Source organism: Carcharodon carcharias, chromosome 6 (genome assembly GCF_017639515.1).
Source record: "Carcharodon carcharias isolate sCarCar2 chromosome 6, sCarCar2.pri, whole genome shotgun sequence".
Taxonomy (NCBI): domain Eukaryota; kingdom Metazoa; phylum Chordata; class Chondrichthyes; order Lamniformes; family Lamnidae; genus Carcharodon; species Carcharodon carcharias.
The window spans coordinates 84,996,542-85,024,026 of record NC_054472.1 but is presented as its reverse complement, the minus strand read 5'-3'; the positions used below and the strand labels follow the sequence as shown (position 1 = coordinate 85,024,026).

At 43.2% G+C, this 27,485-nt stretch overlaps 1 protein-coding gene across 1 annotated transcript in view; it reads right to left on the bottom strand.

The window, feature by feature from the left end:
• LOC121279408 (solute carrier organic anion transporter family member 5A1) overlaps nt 1–27,485 on the bottom strand; it is a 269,590-nt gene that overhangs the window by 26,995 nt on the left and 215,110 nt on the right. The window contains exons 5-7 of the mRNA XM_041190629.1: nt 18,971–19,169; nt 9,578–9,737; nt 6,600–6,841 (exon numbers count right to left, since the gene is read on the bottom strand). Of these exons, the coding sequence (XP_041046563.1) occupies nt 6,600–6,841; nt 9,578–9,737; nt 18,971–19,169 (601 nt within the window). The remainder of the gene's footprint in view (nt 1–6,599; nt 6,842–9,577; nt 9,738–18,970; nt 19,170–27,485) is intronic.

Sequence of the window (27,485 nt, the reverse complement as noted above, 5' to 3'; positions counted from 1 at the left end):
CATCATACATATATCAGATTTGGTAAAGACAGGAGATTTCCTTCCCTAAAGAACATTTGAGAGCCAGTTGGTCTTTTACAACAGTCCAACAAGTTCCTGTCCCCCTTTTTTTAAACTGATAACAGCTGTTTATTTCTCTTTATTCTGAACTATATTCAGAACATCAAACTGCCATTGTGGGATTTGAACTCACATTCTCTGGATTACTCATCCAGTAAATAACCAGTAAGCTACCATTAATGACCATTTGGAAAATTAAGCATGTTGAGAATTCTTATTGCCAGTTGACATAGGTTACAATAAACAGCTTGCAGTAATTTCATAATAAAGGAGGTCAGGCGAAATCAAGACGTGATGTCTATGGAGGTATCAGAGCCAAAATTACATCTTCTCTGCAATTAACTATATTACGTACCAGACAACTTCTGCTTTCAGCTACTCTATCTGGAAGCTGTGGTACATCAGGAACTCGTACGTTGCATATCAGCAACTTCAATAATTTGTTTTAACTTCTGTGGCTTCTGTGCTCTTGTTGGTGACTAGGCTGTTCTCTCTCAATATGAGATTCATGTGGCTTTGTTTCTTTATGTTATGCTTCTTTTATTAAACTGTTTTGTAATTCTATTTTGGGTCCACAGTAAGCAGCTGAGAGTACAGAAGGCAGACATTTAAAGGGGGTTTCATAAGGTTTTGTGGGGTTTCTGCCATTCACAGATAACCTATGGGATCAATGAACAATTTGTACATCCAATAAACACTTCAGTAGCTTTTTAATACTTAAAGGAAATAAGTAGGCCCAGATTTTATGGCTGGAATGATGGCAAAACTGTCGGCATTCACTGTCATCACTCCACTGCAAATGACAGGACTTCAGGAATGGTTACAGCACAGAAGAGGCCATTCATCCTGTCATGTCTGTGCTGGTTCTCTGCAAGGGCAATGTACCTAGTGCCAGTTTATCACATTTACCTTTCCCCTTTTCAAATAATTATCCAATTCTCTTTTGAAAACCACAGTTGAATCTGTCGCCAACACACCCTCAGGCAGTGTATTCGAGATCATAACCATTTGCTGCATAAGGAAGTTTCTCCACATGTCACCATTGCTTTCTTTTGTCAGTCACAATAAATCTCTGCCCTCTGGTACTAGATCCTTTCACCAATGGGAACAGTTTCTCCTGTCTACACTGTCCAGCCCCTCATGATTTTAAACACCTCCATCAAATCCTCTCAACCTTCTCTTCTACAAGGAGAACTAACCCAGTTTCTCCAATCTATCTAAGTAACTCAAGTTTCTCATCCCTGAAAACATACCCTTAAATATTTTCTGCACCCACTCTCATGCTATCACATCCTTCCTGAAGTGTGCTACCCAGAACTGAATGCAATACTCCAGTTGAGGCTGAACTAGAGATTTATGCAGGTTTATCAAAACTTCCTTGGTTTTGTACTCTATAAACGTATACATAAATCTCATATGCATAAATCTAGAAGTTTCTATTAGTGATTCTATGCTTCTCTGGGGTGTGCACTGTTAAGGCTCCCTGAGACGGCAATTAATAAGAAACCTATGAACTGATGAAAACTTCCACTCTTACACAGTTAGACTCAATGTAAAAAACATTCATAAAGCTACACTTTGCTTTATGCAGTGTAACTGGATTTTTAATGGCATATTCACTTCATAATTACTGCTAAACACCCTCACTGGCCCTGAAAAGCTTAGTTTATGTTTGTGGAATGTTAAACATTATGGTGAAAAAAACTCCACATTGAAAAAAAATTATTATATCTTTATTTTAGTTTCTCTCTTAATCCAATCATAACCATTTATCTTGCAATTAGCTGCTTCCCCTGCTTTCTGACATCACTGCTGCTGCATCCTCTTGAGTTGACACCAGACTTTAACCGCTGGCGGGAAAGGGGAAGTCTGTGACACAGAGGTTATTAAATCTTTGCGAATAGCTTTTTTTAAAGTCAGGGATGAGTGCTATTACTTCACGCTGACCAAAAATCTGGGCCATAACTTTTTATACATTTTAAATTTTTGTGAAATCTACAGGTTATATGAGTTTTCTGCCAATTACACATGAACTAGGTTTATATTCCCCTTACCTGTAATGGCAGGCTGCAACTCCTTCCATGCTGGAGAGCCTCCTATTGGCCCTCCAGCTTTGACAGCCCACACACCATCTTAATTAGATGGTGAGCACACCCTCTGGCCGCTAAATGGCCAATCCAGCCAAAATTAAGGTGGGTGATTGCTTCTGACATGGTGTGGGGTCATGACCTGCATTTGAGCCCTGACACTGCAGGTCATCAAGGGCATGCATACATTGAGCAAGAAAAGAATCATGAGTGAGGCAATGCTGAAAGCTCCCAGCTCCAGAACAAATCAGAAGACAAGCCTGAAGTGTCAAATAGAGGGGCAACTCAAGTGAGAGAAATGGTTGTAAATACTGAAAGATGGGGTATGGGTAAAATTATGGGTTTGAGTCATGGTTTTTTTCCTCCAAACTGTTGAATTTCTTAGACTTATTGTTCTATAAACCTTATTTTTAGGAACATTTAGTAGGGAGCCAATATTCCTTCTGCAGGAATTTAAAAGTATTTTCAAGGAGGTGACTGAGATGATTGAAAGAAAGTGAACAGTGATTTTCTTGGTTACTTGTTCATAATTGTAACCCGTAAGTCAATCAGCTTGCATTGTATTCGATGGGTGTATCTAACATGTCAGTCATATGTAGCAACATCCAAAATGATGGGTAGGAAAAGACCAGCCTGCCCCACACCACAATGGCTGACCATCATGGCTAAAAAAATCCTTCCCATTTTTCTCCCCCGACAACTCCTCTCATCCTACCATCACGCATCCACCCACGCAACTTGTAATCTGGCAAAAAAACAGGAAAAAAATAACACCAATAAGAAACTAATACCCTATAGAATTCCGCTCTAGCAACAAGTACACCTGCCTTCCCCATGTTCAGGTGAGCAAAATCAGTCTAGGAGATCAAATGGACCAAGTATTAACTTATATTAAGAAATGAATGGGACATATTCATGGCATGGACAAACAAAATTTCCATGACACTTCCGCTGGCATTACACCAGTGGGAGCAACTTCAAGGAAATTTATGGTCTTAAATTTGCAAGGAAATTACAGAGAGGTTCAAAAATCATGAAGTAGTGATAATGGGGGACTTTAATTATCCAAATTTAGACTGGGTTAGTAATAGTGTAAAGGGCAGAGTTTCTAAAGTGCATGCAGGAGAATTTTATCCATTTTCAATCCAGGAAGGAAACATTACTGGATCTGGTTCAAGGAATGTGTTGGGACAAGTGGATCAAGCCTCAATAGAGTAACATTTAGGGGACAATGATCATAGTATCTATAAGGTTTAGGTTAGCTTTTGGAAGTGTTCAAAGAGAAACCCACAGTGAATATAATTAATTGGGGAGGGCCAAGTTTAATGGGGTGGGAACAGATTTGGCCCAGGTAAATTGATTAACAGACTAAACTGTAACAGAATGATAAGCTGTCTTTAAAAAAGAAATAGTTCAAATACAGCTGAAGTGCATTCCCACGAGGGGGGAAGTTACAACAAGCCAAGTCAGACTGCCTGGAAGACAAAAGTCAAGTTGATAATACAAGTGAGAACCAGGCTAAATATTAAGAGTTCAGTGGAGGTAGTTGGGATAATGGAAAGGCTAAAAAATTGATAAAGAGGCGCTGTTAAAAAGGCAGACTGTACTTGAAGTGGGAGGGCACCAGGGCCAGATGAGGTGCATCTGAGGATACTGAGGGAAGTATGGCTGGAAATTGAGGAGGCACTGACCATAATATTCTCATCCTCCCTAGGTATAGGAGTGGTGCCAGAGGACTGCAGAATTGTAAATATCACACCCTAGTTCAAAAAAAGTAGAAGGATAAACCCAGCAATGATGGGTGAAATTTAAAGCCCTCCCCCAAGGCAAATTTGGAGACAGAGGAGCATTTAATTGCACGGGAGGGTACCAGGTGGTGACCCCAATGCCTTCCCACTTCAGCCTGATTAAGTCCAGGGTGGGAAGGCTCTTCCTTCCTGCCTTCCTGCCCTGACGCCAAATGAGGTCCACACGTGTGTAATTAAAGCACACCTAAGGGCATCATCCCACCTCAGCTGGTATTCAACTAGAAGCAGGAGGGGCACAACCCGTGTCCAGCCCGAAACACAAATCTTGTAGTGTTTGCCTGTTGGCTTCCAGGAGGAATCCCTCAGTGAAAGGCATTCAGTGCCTAATTGAGGGACACAACACTAGGAAGTCTGGTGGTTGGGGGGGGGGGGGGGGGGGGGGGGGGGGGGGGGGAACGCAGAATCACCACCTCTTCCCTTTCTTCTAACCCCCCTGCTGCTCCCTGCCAGTGACCCTCCACCCTGTAACCCCATTTTACCCTCACTCACCTGTGGCCTAGGTCCCTTGCTGGTCCTTGACCTCTGGTGGGTGTATTGCCAGAAGTTACCACTGCTCCCCTGTTGGCTGGCACTTACAGCAATGAGGAGCTGCCAGTTTCTGATCCCCCAAAGGAGGCAATGCGGGGCTCTCACCGGTTCTCCATCTGGTAGGCAAGACCCCCATTCCCTGGATTAAATTCCATGTTATTGGTCAATCAGTTTAACCTTGGTGATGGGAAAGCTTTTAGAAATGATAAGCCAGGATAAAACTAATGGGAAAGTCAACGCAGACTTGTTAAGGGCAAATTGTGTTTGGCTAATTTGAGTTTTTTGATGAGGTAACAGAGAATCGATGGGGGTAATGAGCCGTACATAGAGCTGATGAGCTGTACATGGACTTTCAAAACTTGTGTTTGACAAGTGCCACATAACAGGGTTGATTCCAAAGTTGAAGCCAATAGAATTACCGAGACAGAGGCAACATGGATATATAGTTGGCTGAGTGATAGTAAAGAGAGTAATGGTGAATAGTTGTTTTTTGAACTGGAGAATGGTATTGGGCTTCCCCAGCGATCAATATTAGGACTGCTACTTTCTGTGATTTAATAGAATTGGCTGTGCAGGGCACAATTTAAATTTCTAGATGACACAGAACTTGAAATATTGTGAACTGTGAGGAGAATAGTGATACACAAAGAGGACATAGGCATGATGGTGGAATGGGTGGACAAACGTCAGATAAAATTTAATGTACAGAAAAGTGGAGCGATACATTTTGGTAGGAACAGAGAGGGCAGGCAATAAAAGATAAACAGTACAATTCTTACAAAAGGGTACAAAAGGACGTTTAGGAGCAGAGGGTGCTGCCCGACCCCCTCCACACCAGGCTGTCAAAGATCAGGAGCATGAGCTGAAGTGCAAACAAAGCTTGAGGAGCAGCCCCCTCATATAGTGGACAGGGGCTGCGACATGGAACATGGACTCCTCAAGGCCGCAGATAAAGCAGGCAGGACCTGAGGTATATGTGTACAAATCATTGAAGGTGGCATGAGAGGTTGAGAAAGCAATTAATAAGGCATATGGAATTCTGAGCTTTATCAATAAAGGCACAGGGTAGAAAAGCAAGGAAGTTATGGTGAAACTAGTTCGGCCTCAACTGGAGTATTGTGCCCAGTACTGGGCAGTGCACTTTGGGAAGGATGTGAAGGCATTCGAGAGGGTGGAGAAAAGATTCACAAGAATGATTCAAGGGGTGAGAGACTTCAGTTACGAGGGGTGATTGACAAAGCTGGGTTTTTCTCTTTAGAGAAGAGAGGGTTGATTGGAGATGAAGGTTTTCACAATTATGAGGGGTCTGGACAGATTAAACAGGGAGAGACTGTTCCCGTTGGAGGAAGAGTCGAGAACCAGAGGACGCCGAATTAAGGTGACTGCTAAAGAAGCAACTTGAAGAAAGCTTTTTATGCAACAAATGGTCAGGATCTGGAATTCACTGTCTGAGAATGGCTTTCAAAATGGAATTGGATAATTATCTGAAGAGAAAAAATTTGCAGGGTTACAGGAAAAGGCAGGGGAATGGCACTAGCTGATTAGCTCTAACAGAGGGCCAGTACAGATACAATGGGCCAAATGGTCTCCTGCTGTGCTGTAACCATTCTATTCTTCTATGATTCAATAATATTCACTAAAGGAGCAATGGCCTGTAGATTGTAGAAACCTTAGTGTTAGGCAAGTACCAGGAATATAAAATACTTGCCCCTGCGTATGTCCTGGGTAATTCTTTTTCAAATAATTTCATGGTTAAGAGTAAAATGCCAGTGACAGCAATTGCCATGGGTAGAGTGAGTGGCACACAGTAGTTGTTTGTTCTTACATCCTTGCTTCATCACATTGCTGTCAGCAGCAAATACATACGGAGCACAGAAATACACAGCGTGTTCATTCCATTTCAAATGAGGCTTGGAATATTTACTTCCAGAGTTTTCTGAATGGATGCTCCTTGCTTCCTGTCACATAATTGCATCATTAAATATATGTCACATGATCTGCACCAAAATTTGCACCAAGATATCATATGACAATAGAAGTGTTGCTGAGTGTATTCTTCTAATACCACCTGAGTTGACATGCCTAGTGGTTTCATTCCGCTGAACTGGGCTCTTACCTGAGTGTTACTATGATTACCGATGGCTGTGCACAAGCTGTTATCAATGTGACGATGAACAGGAATATCAGAAAAGGGATCAGCGTATTGCACGTCCGCTCACACTTGCCAGACACTGCATAGCCATTCTCATTCAAATACGTTTTCACAATAACCAATCGGAGCTGATTTCTCTGTCCAACTGTAGGCGGGGTTATCACCTGCCGGCTTTGAACACAGGTGCAGTCAGTGTAGTTCCTGATCTGTAAAAACATGTTTGAGACTCAGAAAGGAGCACTGCTTGAGATTAACTAAAGTCTACTTTCAGTCACTGCAAGAATTCTTGAGATAATGAATGTGCAAGGCAGTAACACTTCTAATACAGCTGATTTGTAATATCATTCAGCTCTTTTCCTACAATATGTCAGTAAACCAATTTCGTAAGAAAACAACAGAAACTTTTGACTTTATTCAGATATTGAAGAAAATTTCTATTACTAGAGAGATATCTAGTGTTACACTACAGCTAATATGTATTCTCCTTTACACTACACCAGTCCGTGGTTACCCTTTTACACTATGTTATAGTTATTGCTCCTTTACACATCAGTTAGTATTTATTCCCTCTACATTACATCAGTCAGTAGTTAACCCTTTTACACTGCATTAGTAGTTATTCTCCTTTATACTATATCATGGAATAAGCTAATGGCAGTACTTTCATAGATCACCACCTGACAGGATGTTCAGATAAAAAGAACCCAATATCATGTTACAGTTCAGAAAGCAATGCAAAAAAGATTACTGCAGTATGAAAGGGATAGCACCTGGGTCAACAGCCAACCTTTGAACCGATAACTGGCGTACTATACAACTGTTAGATCCAGGACCAAAAACTAGAGATCTCTGCACTCTTGGCTCAATTTCCAGGAGCTTAATAGTGATTTTGAGATCACAGGAACAGGCCAGCCATCCCCTCAAGTCTATTTCAAAATTACAATCCCCTGAATGAGGAAATTTCTCTTCATCTCAGTCCTAAGTGACAAACCCCTTATTCTGAGACTGTGATCCTCTAGTTCCAGATTCTCCAGGCAGGGAAACCAATCTCTTGGAGTGGTTGACTGTATTAATGTAAATAATTGTATATGTTACAATTAGGTTGCCTTTCTTTCTTCTAAACTCCAGAGAATATAGGAGGCACATTCTACTCAATTACTCCTCGTAGGAAAGCCCTCTCAAAGATACCAGTCTGACGAACCTTCACTACAATCCCTCACAGGCAGCTATGTTAAATAATGAGGCCAAAACTGTACACAGTGCTCCAGGTGTGGTTTCGTCAAAGCCCTATATAATTGCCGCAAGACTATTCTTATTCTCCAATCCCCTGACAATAATGACTAACGGACTACTTGCCTTCCTAACTTCTTGCTGTACACACATGTTAATTTTCTGCGATTTGTGCACAGGGACCCCCAAATCCCTTTGAATACCAACACTTTCTAGTATCTCACCTTTTAAAAAACATTCTGCTTTTCCTTTCTTCCTATCAATGTGGATAATTCTACGTTTCCCTAAAGTATGGGCAGAATCTTGTGCCCTCTCCCATGGCAAGTTTGGTGGCGGGGGATCTTTTAACCAGATGGGAGGCTGGCAGGAAGGGACCCTGCCACCTTCCTGCTTCCATTCCTATTAAATGTGGGGTGAGAAGGCCCACGGATAGCCCTTTTGCCATGCTGCCAATTATTGCCCACTTAAGGGCCTCATCTTCCTGCCACTGGTATTAACCCAGAAATGGCTGGGGGTGGCTCGCCCTGCAGGGAGCATGACAAACAAACTCTGGCATGTTTGCATGCAGGCTCCTCATCAACGGGGATCTTGCCTGAGGGAAGGCCCACCACTGGCTTTTCAAGTGCCTGAGTGGCAAGATGAGGCAGTTCTTCTCAAAAATAAGCGACATGAGATTCTTGTCAGCTGGTGACCAAGACCCCCGTCACCTGCAGAAGATTCTGCCCTATATCTGCCACCTTCTTGAACAATCACTTAACCTGACTATATCCCTTTGTAGCCTCTTTGCATCCTCCTCACAGCTTACTATCCTACCTTGCTTTGTATCATCAGCAAACTTGGATACATTACACTTGGTCCCCTCATCTAAGTCATTAGATTGTAAATTGCTGAGGCCCAGGCACTGAGCCTTATGGCACACCAATAGTTGGATCCTGCCATCCTGAAAGTGATCTATTTATTCTTACTGTTTTCTGCCTATTAACTAATTCTTAATCCATGTTAAAAATGACTCTTTTCTCATGAGGACTAATTTAAAAAAAAATTTCATATTTCATGAATAACCTCTTCTGTGACACCTTACTGAAAATCTAAACTACACCCACTGTTGCAGTTTACCACCCATGATAGTTACACCCTGAAAAAACTCAAATGCAGAAGATTTGTAAAATACGACTTTCCTTACATAAATTCATGTTGACTTTGTCAAATTAAATTGTGATTCTCCAGGTGACCTGTTGCCCCTTCTTTAATAATAAATTCCCCAAAATTTCTCACAACAGATGTTAGAAAGTACTTCTTTAAATTCCTGGTTTTTCTTCACCTCACCTTTCTTAAGAAGTCAAATGGAGTCAAAGTTGGTGCTGCAATTATATTCTGCAATATTGTCTTTACCTTCGCATCATAGAGTTTCTAATTGTCTCAATTTAAGAATTACAACTGTCTTTTATCACAGCAATGCTCAGAAATCAGTATATATTAAAAGAATGACTTGAATTCTTTCTATAATTCTTTCTATAATTCTTTGATGGTGTTACATTATAGCTTTAATGTTGATATATATCTCTACTAACTTCAATGGAAATGATAATCACCCATTTACACTATTGCACAAAATTAAAATTACCCTCAGTGTGTCTCTGCTGTGCATGAGTCTGTCAATTATATGGGAATGTTATTTTGACATTCACGACTGTGTGGTAACTGTAACTCACCCCTGTGCTTTCATTGACAACGTTTGAACAGCCAGCCAAGCAAGGGCTGAAGTACGTGATCCCATCTGATCCACAGACAGGCTCATACTCATGGATTCTGCACGCACAGTTAACATTGCAGCCACCTGTTAGATTTCTGTGCGCCATTGTAAGCGAAGGGCTGAAAGGAAAACAAAAAGAGCTGCTATTGCCATCATTCCTTCTGCAAAAAAACACTGAGCTTGCTAATTCATTATGCCTTTCAAACAGAACGAAAATATCAAGATTTATTTTTTTGCTGACAGTAGAGAGGTTGAGGCAGACATTGTGGCGTCCGTGTGAATCTATGCCCCAGGTTGTTAAGTGACCGTTAATTATTCTGGAACTCATACAAAGGGAAAAATAATAATAAAGTAAGTATATTTCAATCATTTCTTTACCATTTCCAATTTTTCCTTTCCTATGTCAATTGGTGTAAGCTTTTTTTTGCTCCAGTGCTTTCAGTGGAAATTTCGAAACATAGAGCAGAGTCATATGTGCCTGCATGTGCCGGGCGTGTTCGGTGGCGTTAGCGACCAATTTGGCGAGAAGGCCAAAAATCAGTTTGACGTTGTCGTGAAACCAGTTTGTGATCGACTGCTTAGCCCATCGATGGACCGCATTTCCTGCCATTGGAGGTCGGGAACATCATTATAATACATCAGCATATCATTATAAGGCCAGCCCACCGGACTCATCCCCAAAGGCTGAATCATCCGCCCACATGGGCAAGATAACACGCAGACGTGTTTCACAACAGCACATAAGCAACATGCACCTGGCGAGCTGCACTTCGCTTGGGGCTTCAAGATTTGTTTGCCTACCTTGCTTCGGGCAGCGCTCGCGGTCATCAGCAGGATTCACAGACAGCACCACATCACTCTTAGGGGTCTTACGGGTAGGTCTCTACCTACTAGATGAGCCATAAGGTAGGGGTGACTTTGTACGGCTGCAGGGCTAGGGCTTGCTTGGGGAAGGGGGAGAAGTGGCCTCAGGCAAGGGAAGAGGCTGCACAGTGAGGCTGTACTGGGGAAGGGTGTTATCCCAGAGTTTATATGGGGGGTACAAGTTGGTCTGTGCAAGTGGCCTCAAGCCTGTGAGGGATGAGGAGGCAGTCTCCAGAGGAGATGAGGCCAGATGGAGATGTGAGGGTGTGTGTGAGAGAGTGAGTGGTGAAGTCCCTTGAGCTGGCAGTGAGTGAGATGCCAATGAATGTGTGATGGCCTTGAGTGTGTGAGTTTAGAGTGATGAGATGATTACCTGGCTGCACAGATCAGGTCATTTGGGCCAACCTCCTCTGTGCCGCACTGGCACTGATCACCAACCTACCAAGCAGAAATGGTAATGTTGCTGGCCCTGCTGCAGCCAGAGTGGGAGTAGGGGACATCATGGCGGGCCTCCGCTGCATTCAAAAGGCACTTGAGGGTCACATCACTAAACCTGGGGGTTGCAGTCTTATTGCCTTTTAGGGCCATCCTGCCTTCTGTGCAGCAGTCTTGGGCTGGAAGCACCAAGACACTTGGCGCGTGGATGCACTTTAAATATGGCACCCAACATGCGTTGAGGTGATGGCATGGCGGGTGAATGACAGCCCACCCGCCATGGAGACAGCATGTTTCCTGGGAATGTATAATTAATGTGACGGGTTTCGGACAATATGGCATGAAAAGCCGCCATTGCGGCTGGCGGGTAAAATTTTTGCCCTATATCCCTTAATACCTTTGATTAACAGAAGTCTATCAATCTCAGATTTAAAATTTACTATTAATCTTGCATAAATTGCCATTTGTGAAAGAGAGTTCCTAAATTCTACCACCCTTTGTATGTTGAAGTGTTTCCAAATTTCACCCCTGAAAGGTTTGGCCTGTCCCCTAGTCCAAAATTCACCAACCAATGGAAATATTTTCTCTCTATTTACCTGATCTGTTCTCCTTAACATCTTGAACATTTGCTCAAATCATCCCTTAACCTTCTAAATTTCAGGGAATACAATCCTAGTTTGTGTAATCTCTCCTTGTAATTCAACACTTGGAATCCAAGAGCTGGATTTTCGACTTCCAATGAAGGCGGTAATGGGGAACGGAAAGTAAAAAGAAAAATAGGATTTTTGGCTGCAAATTCCAATTTGTGGTTCCTTCCAGGTCCCATGCTATCTTTATATGGCCTTTTCGTGGTTTGGAAAGGCCTTAAGTGCGAACCCCAGCATGCTCCTCTTCTGAGATCCTGGTCACCATTGTGAGGACCTTAGGAAATTTGAAATTCCTTCCCCAAACTATTCTGATTAAAGGTTGACATGTTCCCTGGACCTGATGGCCTGCATCATCGGCACTTAAAATAAGTGGCTACAGAGATAGTGGAGCTGATGGGTGTAATCTTCCAAATTTCCCTGGATTCTATAAAAGTCTCGGTAGTTTGGAAAACAGTGTATGTAACACCTCTATCAAGAAAGGAGGGAAACAGAAAGCAGGAAACTCTAGGCCAGTTAGCCTAACATCTTTCACAGGGAAAATGCTTGAATCCATTATTAAGGAGATAATAGCAGGACATTTATTTTTTGTTCTTTTATGGGATGTGGGTGTTGCTGCCTAGGCCAGCATTAATTGCCCTTGAGAAGGTAGTTAGGAAAGCAAGTTGTAAAGAGGACACAAAGGGCTGGATTTTCATGAAGTCATAGAGAGTCAGTGGCATATCCAAAATGGCAAATGGACCCTGGATCCAGAAGTCCCACCCCCATTGCCAGCAGAAACCATTTTCATGAGGGGGCTTAGGGGGGGACATGACTCCCACATGTGGGAAACCTGAACTCAGCAGGACCATTTGAACTCAATGGTAAATTCAAACAGATCCTAATTTCATTGCAGCAAGGACCTTAACCTGCAGTGTGGGAGTTATGACATTTTAGAGAAGTCATAAGTGCTCGGGAAGGGTGGATAACATCTGCAGAACTGCCAAGAGGTCAAGTTACTTAGATAACCAGCTTTTAAAAAAACTGCCTGTCTGTGTCTCCAAGTTGTAAAAAATGTGTTCCAGCAGCTTAAGTAGCTGTTTGTTGATATAACCCTAAATGTTATCATTATAGCATTATTAATGCTTGACTGCTTTCCACAACCTATCATTAATGCAGTGGGGTTGTAAGTTTGATTGACAGCTCAAAGAGGTTATTAAAGGGTTAGTTGTCTTTAATGTGGGGTTATGAATACAAATGTTTGATTTTATAAAGGATTGAGTGATTGAGGGGATTTAAATGTATTGAATGGCCTTTCATGAATGAGAGTGCTTTTTAACATTGTGAAGTCTGTAACAGATACTTAGAACTTTATTTTATTCCATTTCAGCCAGGCTCCGGAGGTCTACCCATGGAGGATACTAGGTGAGTTGGCATGGAGGGTGTAAGAGCAAAGGGTGGTGGAGGGGGGCATGAGGTGGCACTGTTGGAATAAGTGTTATATTGGGCCTTGGGGATGGGTGAGGGGTCAATAGTTGGCAGAGGATTTATTAGGAGTAGTGGGTGGCTGGAGGGCATGGGTTGGCATGAGTTGGCACTAAGTTGGCATAGAGGTTAAATGGGCATGGCCATGGGTAGGGGCCATTGGTTGGCTTGGGTTTGCACTAAGTTGGCTGAGCGGCTATAAGGAGGCATGGGAGTTGGTGGGGGAATGAGGGGCTGTGAGGGGTGAGGCTAAAGGGCCTAATTGTTAAGAAAACAACTGGGATAAAATCACAGAGAATCAAGGTAAGCCTGTTAACCAGCCCGCCTTGGCACACAGCAGGTTCAAGGGCAGAGCACCTGAGTCCATCCTGCAACTGGCCCACCCCCCAAACAAAGACCCTCCATTCGGGGCACTTTTTCAAGGTGGGTGCAGCAAGCTGGGAGATTTCCTGGCTCTGCATACCCGCCTCAGGAGCAAAAATCTAGGCTAAAGAGTTTGAAAAGGAATTTAAATAGGTTAAGTGAATGGGCAAAAATTTGGCAGGTGAACTACAGTATAATGCGGGAAAATGTGAGAATCCCTATTTTGGCAAGAAGAACAGAAAAGCAGAATATTATTTAAACGGAGAGAGACTGCAGAAATCTGTGGTGCAGAGGGCTCTGGGTGTCCTGGTACATGAATCACAAAAAGCTAGCATGCAGGTATAGCAAGTGACTGGGAAAGCAAAGGAAAATGGAATATAAAAATAGGGAAGTGTTTGCTACAGCTGCACAGGGCCTTAGCTAGATCGCATCTGAGTACTGTGTACAGTTTTGATCTTCTTACTTAAGAAGGGAAATAATTGCCTTAGAAACAGTTCAGAGGAGGCTGATTCCTGAGATGAAGGGGTTGTCTTATGAGGAAAGGTTGAGCAGATTAGACTTATACCCATTGGAGTTTAGACCAATCTTATTGAAACTTATAAGATTCTGAAGGAACTTGATAGGGTGGATGCTGGGAGGATGTTTTCCCTTGTGGGTAGTCTTGAACTAGGGGACACAGTTTAAAAATAAGGGGTCTCCAATTTAAGATGGAAATGAGGAAGAACTTTTACTCTTAGAGGATTGTTGGACTTTAAAATTCTCTTTTCCACAGAGCAGTGGAGGCTGAATCTTGAATATATTCAAGGCTGAGTTAGGCAGATTTTTAATCGATAAGGGAGTCAAAGGTGATGGGGGCAGGCAGGAAAGTAAAGTTAAGGCCACAATCAGATCAGCCATGATCTTATTAATTGGTAGAGTAGGCTCGAGGGGCCAAATGGCCTACTCCTGCTTCCATTTCTTATGATCTTACATCTCACTCCCCCACCTTTTCCCCATAGCCCTGCAATTTTTTTTTTCGCTTCAGGCACATCTCCAACTTCCTTTTGGAAGCCACGACTGAATCTGCCTCAACCATTCTATCAAGCAGTGCATTGCAGATCCTAACTACCCATTGGGCTTTTTTGCTTTTTTGCATGTCACGATTAATTCTTTAGCCAAACACCTTAAATCGGTGTCCTCTGGTTCGTGACATTTTAATGATCTAAGTATCTAGACCCAAATCTGTTTGGATCTCCGCTGTTTCTACATTTTCACTATTTAGAAAGTACTCTTTCCTATCCTTATTGGGTCCAAAGTGGATTAACTCATATTTGCGTACACTGAAATCTATTTGCCACGGTTTTGTCTATTGTAACAGGGGTTAAAATTTTAAAACCGGATCTTTTAAAATGGCTGAAGCCATGTCTGGCTGTGACCTTCAAATAAGAGGAGCTAATCTGGCAGGATCGAAGAAATTTGTGCCTCATTATCTCTGAAGAGATGCTATCAACCCCTGTGGACTGCAAAGACCAAATTCAAAGGGAATTATACAAAGGCCATCCACATTTCATAAGCCAGGCCTGGTCAACCAGAGCTGAGTCGTCTGCTAGGACAAAGGGCTCTGCAACATGCCTTGCAAATTCTTAATGGCTGGAACATTAACAATCTTAGGAATCCAGACAAAACAATATACACCTTTATCAATGCCAAAGTGGAGAGGTGGGAGAGCCAGTTATACTGAATTGCTGTACTGTAAATCAGTCTGCTATCTTCCATCTACCAAGCAACAGCACAGAAAAGGGGCTCTGTCCAGGTTTGAATGCCTGGCCCACATCTATACTGTTTCTACTGGGACATTTGAATTTCTATATCATGTAGAAGACTAATTCTCTCTGCGTGCCTATCTCATCGTGGAAGTCAACTCTACTGGATAAGTGAATTATCCAGCGTCAGTTTTCAACCTGTTGACCTCTGTGAAGGAATATATTCTTGAACTTTGATTCTGGACTCATGTGAAACATTAATTCTTTACTCTGTGGTCTTTACCCTGTAAATTTATTTTCTCCCTATCCCTTATTTATTGCATGAATGCACTGGGATAGCAACACCCCCTCCGCATTTTGAGAGTGTGCAAATAAACCAAGCCCTTTGAATTCATCCTATCCTGAGTTGGTTGTGAGGTTATTACTAGAAATTGCATCACGTCAAAACCGAGCAGTTGGGAAATAAGCCACTGCTTATAAAGGGAGAAATCAAAATCAAAACACTTTTCAGTTTACTTTATCAATATTTCTTCATAATTTTATGCTTCCATGTACACAGCTTACAGCGCTGCCGATATCTGTGTCATCAGCAAATTTAGATATGTGGCTTTCTATCCCATCATCTAAGTCGTTAATAAATAATGAATAGTTGAGGACCCAACACAGTACCTTGTGAGACCATTAGTCACATCCTACCAATTAGAGCACCTGTCCATTATCACTACTGTCTCTTGCCACGCAGCCAATTTTCTAACAAGGTCAACAATTTGCCTTTAATTCCATGAGCTTCAACTTTAGCTAGCAGTCTCTTATTTTTTATTTATTTGTTCATGGGATATGGGCACAGCTGGCTAGGCCAGCATTTATTGCCTATCCCTTATTGCCCTTGAGAAGATGGTGGTAAGCCGTATTCTTGAATCGGTTCAGTCCATGTGATGTAGTACTGTAGGCCCACAGTACTGTTAGGAAGTGAGTTCCAGGATTTTGATCCAGCCACAGTGAAGAGAAGGCAATAGTGAGACTTACAGGGGCTTTATCAAATGCCTCTGGAAGCCCATACAAATAACATTCATAGAATTCTTCTGTCCACTACTTTAGTCACCACATCAAAAAATTTTGATCAGTTTTGTCAGGCATGACCTACCCTTTACACATTCATCCTGGCGTTCTCTGATAAGCTGAAAATTTTCAAGGCGTTCAGTCATGCTATCCTTAATTATAGACTCTAGCAATTTCCCAACAATAGATATTAGGTTAACTGGTTTATAATTCCCTGGTTTCCCTCTCTCACCTTTCTTAAATAATGGAGTGACATACATAATTTTCCAATCTAAAGGAAGGGTTCCTGAATTGGGAGGACTTTGTAAGATATAATCAGGGCATCTACAATGTTCCCACCTACTTTCTTTAAAGCCCTGAGATTAAAAGTCTGGGGAGCTGTCACTCTTTAATGGCACTGGGCTGGATTTGCCCACTGTTCAGAGATCTCAATTAGTTAGATGGGGGAAGCCCAACAGAATCAAGAGCCCTTCAGGCACTTAAGTGGCCACCGTTAGGCCTCCCCCGCAATTGAGGTCCCCGATGGCTGAAATCCTGCCCACCGAGAGCTGCTAGGCAATCAGAGGCCAGCAGCAAGTCACCGCCGCCACTGCCAGTGAGAGCAGTGGCTGCTGGCAATACTGCACCCACCAGAGGCCTAGAAATGTTGCAGAATCCTAGACCAAAACTGAATGAATGCAGGAAGGGGGTCGTGAGGTGTGGGTCGTGGGAGGGGGGTGATGTTGAAGGCAAGGGAGGGTGTGTGGGTTTCAGCAGCAGACAGCCTGAGAATTAGGGACCTCCCTGCCTGCAACCCCTTGGGAGACTGCTGGCAAACCCGGCAGAGTTCAGTGGGCAGCCTGGAAAGCTGTACACTTCATTAAATTCCTGATGCACCACTAAATTGTGGTGGCCTCAGGGCTATTGGGTGTCAATTCGTTCATTAATGAGCCTAATTAACATCCCATCAGCAGCCCATCGCGTCAGCCCCATCTCTGACTTAATCAAGGGAGGTTCTCCTGGCCAGAAGACAGACACAGGACCTCTCCTGTGCTTAAGTGGGCCTGGTCGCCATGGTTCCTGCCATGATGGGCTGCATTAAATCCAGTCCATTATTTCCTTCATTACTGTTATTTTGCTTATGTTAATTTTGGCAGTCCCTGACTCAGTAATAGTTTCCTTGGGATGTCTGCCATGCTGATCTCTTCCTCCATGGTAAATACTGATGCAAAGTAATTTTTCAACGTTTCTGCCATTTCCTTATTTGCAGTGACAACATTGCCATTGTCAGTTTTTCAGCGACCACATTGCTCCTGACCACTCTCTTTCTTCTAATGTAATTCTAACAATTTTTTGTGTTGATTCTGATATCCCTTGTAAGTCTTTTTTTACATATTCCCCCTTTGCAGCTTTTATTATTTGTTTTTTTATCACCTTTTGCTAGTTTTTGTATCTTTACTGTTCACCAGAATGTGTGCTTTGTTTTTGCATTTTTGTATGCCTTTTCTTTTAATTTTATGTTGTCTCTTCAGTTGTCCTCAGCTGTCTTTTTGGCAAGTAGAGCTCTTGCCCCTTAGTGGTTTTAACTAGATGTGAATCACGTTAAATTATTTTTTGAACACCTCCCATTGATCTTTTATCATTTTGCCCATTGACAGATTTGCCCAGTTTAGTGCGACCAGTCTCTGTGTCAACACACTGAAGTCAGCCTTACCTAGATCTAGAATCATAGTAGCTTTTTCACTTTTCTCCCTTTCAAACACTGCATTAAACTATTGACCATATTATGATCACTACTGAATCACTAACAGTTCACTAAACTGTTAACTAAATTTGACTCATTACTAAATCTAATGGTGTATCTTCATTAAATCTGCAACTGAAACTATGCTAATGAGCTGACCACAGAATATTGGGTGGAAACAGTCCAACAACATTTGAACTACATTAAAACCATTGATAACTATTCTGCTATAAATTATACCAAAAATGGAAAATATAATGAGACCAGAGTTCTCTGTGAGTCATGAAGCCGAGCTATTTACTTGGATAATTAGGAGCAAAATGTTGTTTATTTTTGCCAATAGTTATAAATGGATCAAGCATTAAATGGACTCAGATATTTTTATTTAATAGGAATCAAGAGCAGGGAAGTGTAGCTGAAACAGATCATTAGTCATGATCTTATTGAACAGTGGGGAAGCTTGAGGGTCCAAATTGCTTACTCCTGCTCCTCCTTCTTCTGTTTTTGTCTTCTAAGAAGAACATCATTCAGAACACAGGGCCTCATTGTCTTAATAAGGACTCAACATTTGCCAGAATTTGAAGACTGTCATCAGCTGATGCCACTTTACAGAATAATCTGTGTAATGGTCAAATTTAATCCTTACAGCAATGAATGTGAAACAACCATGGAGTAAAATTCAGTAGAGTCCTGCCAATTCTCTACATTGCACCATTGCATTTTAACAAAAATAATCCAAAATCTGTAGTTTAATTGGAATCTACAATTATAGATCTGAAAACACTTTATTTGTTTCATGCTATATAATCAATATTATATGACCTGCTTTGTCAGTGGGTAAAATTGGTCTTTTCTGATAGTGAATTGACAGCTCATTTTACACCATGTCCTGTTTTCTTTTTGTTTGAAATCAACAGAGAAGAAAATCAGTTGCAGTTTAAAACAGGCTGTCAATTTGCTATCATTGATTTTGCACTACCACTGAAGACCAATTTCACCCTCACAGGCAATACTTTGCATTCACAGAAGGCCAAAACATAAAGAAGGATCAATCTTACCCTGTGGTATATGGTATATTAATGCCCCCAAGGTTAATGGTTTCACAGCCAACAATGAAGAGTGTAGAGAAGCACAACAAAGAAACCCCACTGCAGATCATAGCAAGCTTAGCCGATTCCCGTGCACCAAGCTTGAGCTTTTTAATAATGTAGCCCCCTAGGATAATGCCAACACCAGCACTGGGAACAATGATCACACCTGGAATTAAATCAGAACACCAGCTTACAAATGATTTATTAAACAGAAAATCATACTTCAATGCGCAATTCTAAAACTCTACTCATGAGTGATTTTTGTTCGCTAGCACCATAGTTCACAGCATTTCATCCCAGGTTGCATAAATATTGGAACATGAAGGTCATAGGGTGGATGAGGCTATTCAGTATTTTATTGATAATTACTTCGTTCTTAATTACTCCCTCCCTTTAACTGTGCCTCCCCTTGCTACCATTCCCAAATTAAACCTGACGATCTCTTTAACTATGCATTTCATAACAACCTTCCCATACAATTTTGTATTATCTGCAGATTAGACAAGCAATTTTATTCACAAGAAATTGGTAATAGCAAGGATCCCAGTACAAATATTAAGGTATTATGCTGGTTACAGTTACTCAAAGTAATTGAGCAATTAAATTTAATTGAACAGCCCTCTGTTTCATGTCTATCTGATCAGTACGGTATCCAATTCAAAATTCCCACCTTTTCAGTTTCTCCAACAAACTGTAGTATGTGAAACATGAGAATATTGATTATATCTGTTTTCAAAGATTCACACTGGCTTGAATTTATTGCCTTTCCATTTTTGAATGAATTTATGTCACAATTTTTTCACCCAGTTCTTAAGCTCAAGTTCAAGAATTCCTAGGGATGCCATTTTGAATATTTGAATGGTATTAGCTATCTTCTAAATTTACTGTGCCTAAACCAATGAAATTTGCTTCTGCATGTACCCTCAGACGGAGATCCATCTTGTTTCAATTTATATAGTATTATTTTAATTGTTAAAATGGCAAAGATGCTTCACAGAAAAGTCTAAGGAAAACAAATACTGACTATGGAAGGAAGAGTTTAGGAGGCATGACTGAAAATTTGGTTTTCGAGTCAGCTGGGCTAAAGGGTCATCAGGAATTATTCAGTGGAGGCACGCCATGAAAAAGCATAAGTTTCCAGGGAGCTGACTTTTTCAATTAAAATCAATTTGTTTTAATTATTAAAATAAATCCAAATGCTGTGCCATATAGTTCTGACCACCAAGTTTATTTAAAAAATATGAATGCTGGCAAGCAGAGATAGCTAGGACAAGCAAACATAAAGGAGGGTAAACACTTTAAGGTCCCAACTTTAAAAAAAAGACAATTAATGCTAAATAAGTGAGACGAAGTCCAAAATTTGAAAATAAAAATTAAATGCTGAGGAACTAATTTAGCTGGAAATTCTGAAGCACACAGGTGGAGCACCAAGTCACCAATGACCAGAAAGTGTAATTATAATTTGACAAGAAAAGACTTGCATTTCTATAGTGCCTTTCATGAACTCAGGATCTTCCAAACTGTTTTATAGCCAATTCTGATGACGGCCAATTATAACTGACAGTGTTGCACCACTGATCAGCTCATTAAGAGGCACTTGCTTCATAATCCCATGACATTTGAACTCTGGCTTCTTGTTCAGTTAGGTACAGGTGGCTCATGCAGCAAAGGGACTCTAGGCAGCGGGTTCCTTCCCACACAACTCATGTGGGTGTCGAGATAAGCTAGATCAAAGAGAAGTAACAAAGAGCCCATGAAATGGTTTGTGAACTTGATGGTTACACTCTCACATGAAAGACAGCTGAACATAGGGAATTTGTAGAGCTAAAAGAGAAGCTATTATAGCACTGTAAAGCAAAACAAAGACATTAGGTTGAAGTATTGTTTCAGATCATACTTACATCAGGCATATTGAGATTCTTTGCTAAAATATGGTTTCATTATATGCTAATGCTGAGGTTGGATTACTGAACACCTGGTCCACTCCTCCATTAACCCCCTACACCACAACCTCCTCCCATAGCACCTTCCCATGCAACCGCAGAAGGTGCAACACCTGCCCCTTTACATCCCCTCTCTGCACCATCCAAGGGCCCAAACACTCCTTTCAAGTGAAGCAGCATTTCACTTGCACTTCCATCAATTTAGTCTACTGCATTCGCTGCTCCCAATGCGGTTTCCTCTACATTGGAGAGACCAAACACAGACTGGGTGACCGCTTTGCGGAACATCTTCGGTCTGTCCGCAAGCATGACCCAGACCTCCCTGTTGCTTGCCCTTTCAACACTCTACATGCTCTCATGCCCACATATCCGTCCTTGGCTTGCTGCATTGTTCCAGTGAAGCTCAACGCAAACTGGAGGAACAGCACCTCATCTTCCGACTAGGCATTTTACAGCCTTCCAGACTGAATATTGAGTTCAACAATTTTAGATCATGAACTCTCTCCTCCATCCCCACCCCCTTTCTGATCCCCCTTTTTTCCAATAATCTATATAGATTTTTCTTCTCCCACCTATTTCCATTATTTTTAAATGTATATCCATCTATTGTTTTATCTCTACTTTATAGCCTATTTCGATCCCTTCCCCCCACCCCACCCCCACTAGGGCTATCTGTACCTTGCTCGTCCTGCTTTCTACCCTTAATTCACCTATTATCACATTCCCTAGATAATACCACCACCTTCAACACCTCTTTATCCTTTTGTCTGTGACATCTTTTGGCTATCTCCACCTATCACTGGCCCTCTCTCCAGCTCTACTTGTCCCACCCTTCCTTAAACCAGCTTATATTTCACCTCTCTTCTATTTTTTCTTAGATTTGTTGAAGAGTCATACGGACTCAAAACGTTAACTGTGTTCCTCTCCGCAGATGCTGTCAGACCTGCTGAGTTTTTCCAGGTATTTTTGTTTTTGTTTTGGATTTCCAGCATCCGCAGTTTTTTGCTTTTATCTTAGATTACTGATGCTGTCCCAGTTGGACAGAATGTTATCAACATTCATTTCATCTGCAGCCGGATGTCTTGCATCCACTGAGATCACCTTGGTTTATTCTGACACCTGGGAAATACATAAGGAGGATTTTAACTGAAAAAAATGGGTGGGTTTGGATCAGGTGGGAGATGAAAATCAGACAAGTCATTTTCCTGACCCAAACCTGCCTCCAACCTGTCTACAACCTGCCCAATGCCAGCTTTAACTGAAGCCAGGAGCTCAGCATGCGACCAACCCAAGGAAGCAGGTTGGAACTTTAAGTATGATAATGAGGCTGCAAGGTTCATTTTTATGCATCTTTTGCCCTTTTATTGCTGCTGGCCTGGTTTCCCAAGCCGCTGGGAAATTCAGCAGCTTCATCAAAGCCAAGGACTTGGTGGATTCAGGGGGTCAGTGCCTTCACACCAACCTCCTGGATCCAGGTGCTAGCCTGAGGATGCTCCAAAACACATGACCTTTACCCAAGACCATCGACCTCCCTCCTGCAACCTGCCACAAGGCCTCGATGCCACCCCACCAGGCCCCAATCTCCCCCTCATCCTCCCACTAAGTTTTGCTCTCACCCCTCCAGCCAACACAGGTACCTACTCCCCCACCTGGAACTGATCTCATTCCCAACCCCCATCAGACCCTGATCTCCCTCCCCTCAATAGGCTGTGACCTCCCCCCACCACAACTAGACCCAATCACCCACCCCCAGCAGGCCCTGAACCCCCCCACCCCTGGCAGGCATTTGTAAAATCCAGCTGTGATTTTGGAAGTGTGCAGGCATATATCCTTTGACAAGGAAAGACAGAAAAGTTTGTTTTAAGCATTTGAGGATATGCAAGAGTAACTGCTGCCTGTGAGGATTTAGCATCTATGAGAGAATCCTCCTGTCCTCTTGTTAATTTGCATTATAACATTCTAGATGTGATCAGAAAATTGCTATGTTATCCAGCATTTTGCTGTACATACTTCTTGGTTCGTCTTTTGGTCTCTAGCCAAGGGATAGTCAGCACTGGCACATAGCTTCTAGCCAGAGCTCCACTTGTTTTGAAGTATGTTTGTGGTCCTGCTGAGTCAGGGCTTTACAATCAAGCAACAGATTTTGCATCAACTAAAGATTTGCAATATAAAAGCAAAACATTTCAGGCAAGAAATTCGGAATGGTAGTGCGACTGGAGACAGTAATACCGAAGTAGGAGGCCCTCCAAGTGGGGTGCACAGTACCTCCAGCTGACGATGCAATATCCCATTTTGTGAAGGGCACTTTTAGCCCCTGCATGTGCCAGAGGCCTTCCAACTGGTGCTGTCATGACATCAAGCAGCCACTCTGGCTTATTTTTGCACTAACATACAAACATGGACCTTAAAGGTCCGTTCAACATATTTGCCTCTTATTCACAAAAAAGCATGCTTTCTGCTGGATGAGGGTCCCACCACTAGTTTTATTTAAAAGCCAGGCACCCAACTTGCAGTTAAGGTGATTTAGACTAACCTATGCGATTGCAAAGTCTCTAAAAACACAGTGGAGTTTTTGGAGGTGTTGCTGGACTTGGTAAGGAGAGTTGCTACATCTGCATAGAAAGGGCAGAGGAGATGATGACCTGTCCTCACAAAGCGTCAAACAGGTATGGGGACAGCACTGGCAAAACAACAGGGTGATAGAGAAGAGGCTGTGGAAAGGGGAAGCTCTATATGATGTGCTCTGCCAACTTGGAGGAGTTGGATTCTTCCATGCACATTGACAACGCTATGAGGCTGGCTGGTAGGCTAGACAATGCACCCAGCATCTCAGTGTGCATCCTCATCTGTGCCCTCCTGTATACCATGTCATCAAGGTCCTCAGCAGAACTTGCCTTTCATCTCGCCATCCAGTGAGCTGGTACACAAACTATCTTTTCCCCCTGGCCTATTGCAGACTACTTGTTCCAGATGACTCGCTAAGTGCAAATCCCAACTCTATAGGGGCCTCAAAGAAAAGCGCTGGATCTGAGCTGGTGATACAAGTGTCACTTCAACTGTCAGGGTCTTTTCATCTGTGCTGTGGTGTTGCTCTCTCTCCACCTTCTGGGGATGTTTGGCTGGGTTTCTGAAAAAAGTAAAACAGAGGGGAAGTTTGAGGTAAGGAAAGTGACGGGGTTGGGAAGCAAGAGGTCCATGGTCACACCATCTGCAGCTTACTCATCATGCCAAACAGCAGGATGAAATGAGCTGGGAATTGAAAAGGGGCAAAAAGCAGGAACATACTGACATCCTCAATGTTCCCAGCAGATGCCACCAGCTTTGTTGCAACTAGCCCAATGATGCAGAGAACTATCTCCTCCATAGGGCTGAGGGGATGCAATCTTCCTTGTCCCCTACGAGTTCTGCTCTGCTCCTAACAGCCACAGGTGATTTTGTCCTGCAAGACAGAAGACAGAACACCAGTGACTGTGTTGCACTGTGTTTGAATTATGTGAAAGCCATAGTTGAATAGCTGGAGGTATGTGGAAGCAGTGGGTTATGGATGTAAGGCTATGACCATTGCAATGTGGGTGAGGATGAAATGGAGTATCTGGATGTTAGGCCCTGAGTGCAGTGACTGCTGATGGGTCAGTGATGGATTTGTGATGCATTGAGCAATGTGAAAGGTTGGTGTTGTGGCAAGTAGGACATGTCATGTGAAGATACATTCACTGCCCTTGACTACCCAGGTGAGGCAATTAGACTTTTTGTGCTACTGCTACCAGGTCCTCTGGTCCAAACGCTATGGGCAGAATTGCACATCCTGCAAGCAGGAGCATGCTGGACCCAATGAGGAGGTTAAATAGCGCACAATGAAGTCAGGTGAGCATCCCAATGTCGATATGCACTCATGTGATATATTGGACGGCAGGCGCGAGTACCGGAGCTACGCCTGCCATTAATTAAAAGGCCACTTAAGGCCATTAAAAAGCCAACTGACAGGGATTTTTCATTGCCCATGCGATTTCTCGCTCATCACAGGCAAAACGGGCAAGCGGGCAGCCAACAATTTCAAAAACCTCATCCACAGGTAGGATAAAAGGAGTCAGCAGCACTGCCAGTGTGAGAAGCGGGGAGTTTTGTAAATAGTTTGCTGCTGGTTGCTTATTGTTACTTGGCAGCTTCATTCCTAGCATTTCCAGGCTTATTTCAGGACTAAAAACAAAAAAACTGCGGATGCTGGAAATCCAAAACAAAAACAGAATTACCTGGAAAAACTCAGCAGGTCTGGCAGCATCGGCGGAGAAGAAAAGAGTTGACGTTTCGAGTCCTCATGACCCTTCGACAGAACTTGAGTTCGAGTCCAAGAAAGAGTTGAAATATAAGCTGGTTTAAGGTGTGTGTGTGGGGGGCGGAGAGATAGAGAGAGAGAGAGGTGGGGGGGGGGTGTGGTTGTAGGGACAAACAAGCAGTGATAGAAGCAGATCATCAAAAGATGTCAACGACAATAGTACAATAGAACACATAGGTGTTAAAGTTAAAGTTGGTGATATTATCTAAACGAATGTGCTAATTAAGAATGGATGGTAGGGCACTCAAGGTATAGCTCTAGTGGGGTTTTTTTTTATAATGGAAATAGGTGGGAAAAGGAAAATCTTTATAATTTATTGGAAAAAAAGGAAGGGGAAAACAGAAAGGGGGTGGGGATGGGGGAGGGAGCTCACGACCTAAAGTTGTTGAATTCAATATTCAGTCCGGAAGGCTGTAAAGTCCCTAGTCAGAAGATGAGGTGTTGTTCCTCCAGTTTGCGTTGGGCTTCACTGGAACAATGCAGCAAGCCAAGGACAGACATGTGGGCAAGACTTATTTCAGGACTCCTTGGTGTCTCCAAAGCCCCTGAAGATTAAGACCGTGTGGACCCTTCCAGGTATCAGGCAGGTTTCTGCTACCCTGGTAATGGGGATTGTGGTCTCCACTGGAGGCACTTCCTCTGAGGGGGTAGAGGGAGGCAGAAGGGAGAGGAGGCCAGGTGTCCCATTGCAACTTCCAGGGGAGCGACCTGTAGGAGGAGAGGCACAGGCACAAGGGGCGCAGGGCCGGCAGGAAGTCCAAGGTGGAAGGGGCCGCAGAAGACGCCACTATCCTGCTGCCAGGGTTTACAGGCGGTGATGCAGCTACCTCAATATGTCCGAGGTGCAATGCCAGAGGAGGCTCCATCACTCAAGGGAGACATTGACCTCCATCTGGTGATGATTGGGCCTGAAATCAGCTCCGACTATATGGGTGGACACCCCAAGCCAGTGGCTCTGAAGGTCACAGCGGCCCTTAACTTCTATGCCTCCAGCTCTTTCCAGGGCTCAGTGGGGAATCTGTATGGAGTCTCCCAGTCAGTTGTCTACAGTTGCATCAAGCTGGTGATAGAAGCTCTGTTCAGGCAGGTACTGACCTTTATTCTTTACCGTATGGACGAGGCCAGCCAGACACAGTGAGCCAGAGGCTTCGCGGCCATTGCTGGGTTCCCCCAGCTTCCAGGGTGCAATAGACTGTACACACGTGGCCATCAAGGCGCCAGCAGGTGAGCCCGGTGCCTTCGTCAACAGGAAGGGCTTCCACTCATGAACATGCAGATAGTGTGTGATCACAGGATGCTGATTCTACAAGTCTGTGCAAGCTACCCTGGCAGCTCCCATGACGCCTACATCCTGAGACGCTCCCAGGTGTTGAGGCTCTCCAGTGCTCCAGCCTGACTGGATGGATGGCTGCTGGATGACAAGGGCTACCTGTTGAAAAGGTGGCTCATGACGCCTCTCCACCACCAAGAACAGAGGCAGAGCAGCGTTACAATAGGAGTCATTCCTCCGCAAGGGCGGTAATAGAGAGGACCATAGGTCTTCTCAAGATGCGCTTCCGATGCCTGGACTGTTCAGGGGATGTACTATAATACCCCCCAGTGTGGGTGCCACTGAGAGTGGTTGCAGGCTGCGCTCTCCACAATCTGGCTCTGGCAAGGGGGGACCCACTGGAGGAAGAGGATCTTGACGCAGCTGCACAGGCCACAGATGATGAATCCAGTGGTAAGTCAGAAGAGGAGCATGGTGAGGAGAACACTGAGGGCATGGAGGCAGACCTCGGTAACCTCCTGGGAGGCAGGGGTACCAGGGACACCTTGATCCAACGCTCCTTCAGCTAGGCTACCAAAAATCAGCTTCAACCTCACACCGGGGCTGCCGCCTCCATCCCAAATGTCTGAAATGACCTTTTCATTTGTATCCAAATTCCACTCAATGCTTGTGCAATAAACAGCCCAGCCACTCATGTCCAGCATTACATACTGGCATACCCTGCACCAGAAAGAAAAAATGTGAAGCATACTCAGGTCATCAGAACCAAAGCAAATTTAATGTTATCGTCACACTGAAATCATTATGACATTGTAATTACTGGTGTTGATGTCCACACCAGCAGACATATAAGCCAAACATAAGTGAACAGAAAATCACCCGTGAACTGTCCCTCTCATGCTCATGGTACCTTAAACTTACGTTTGTGAGTGCTAC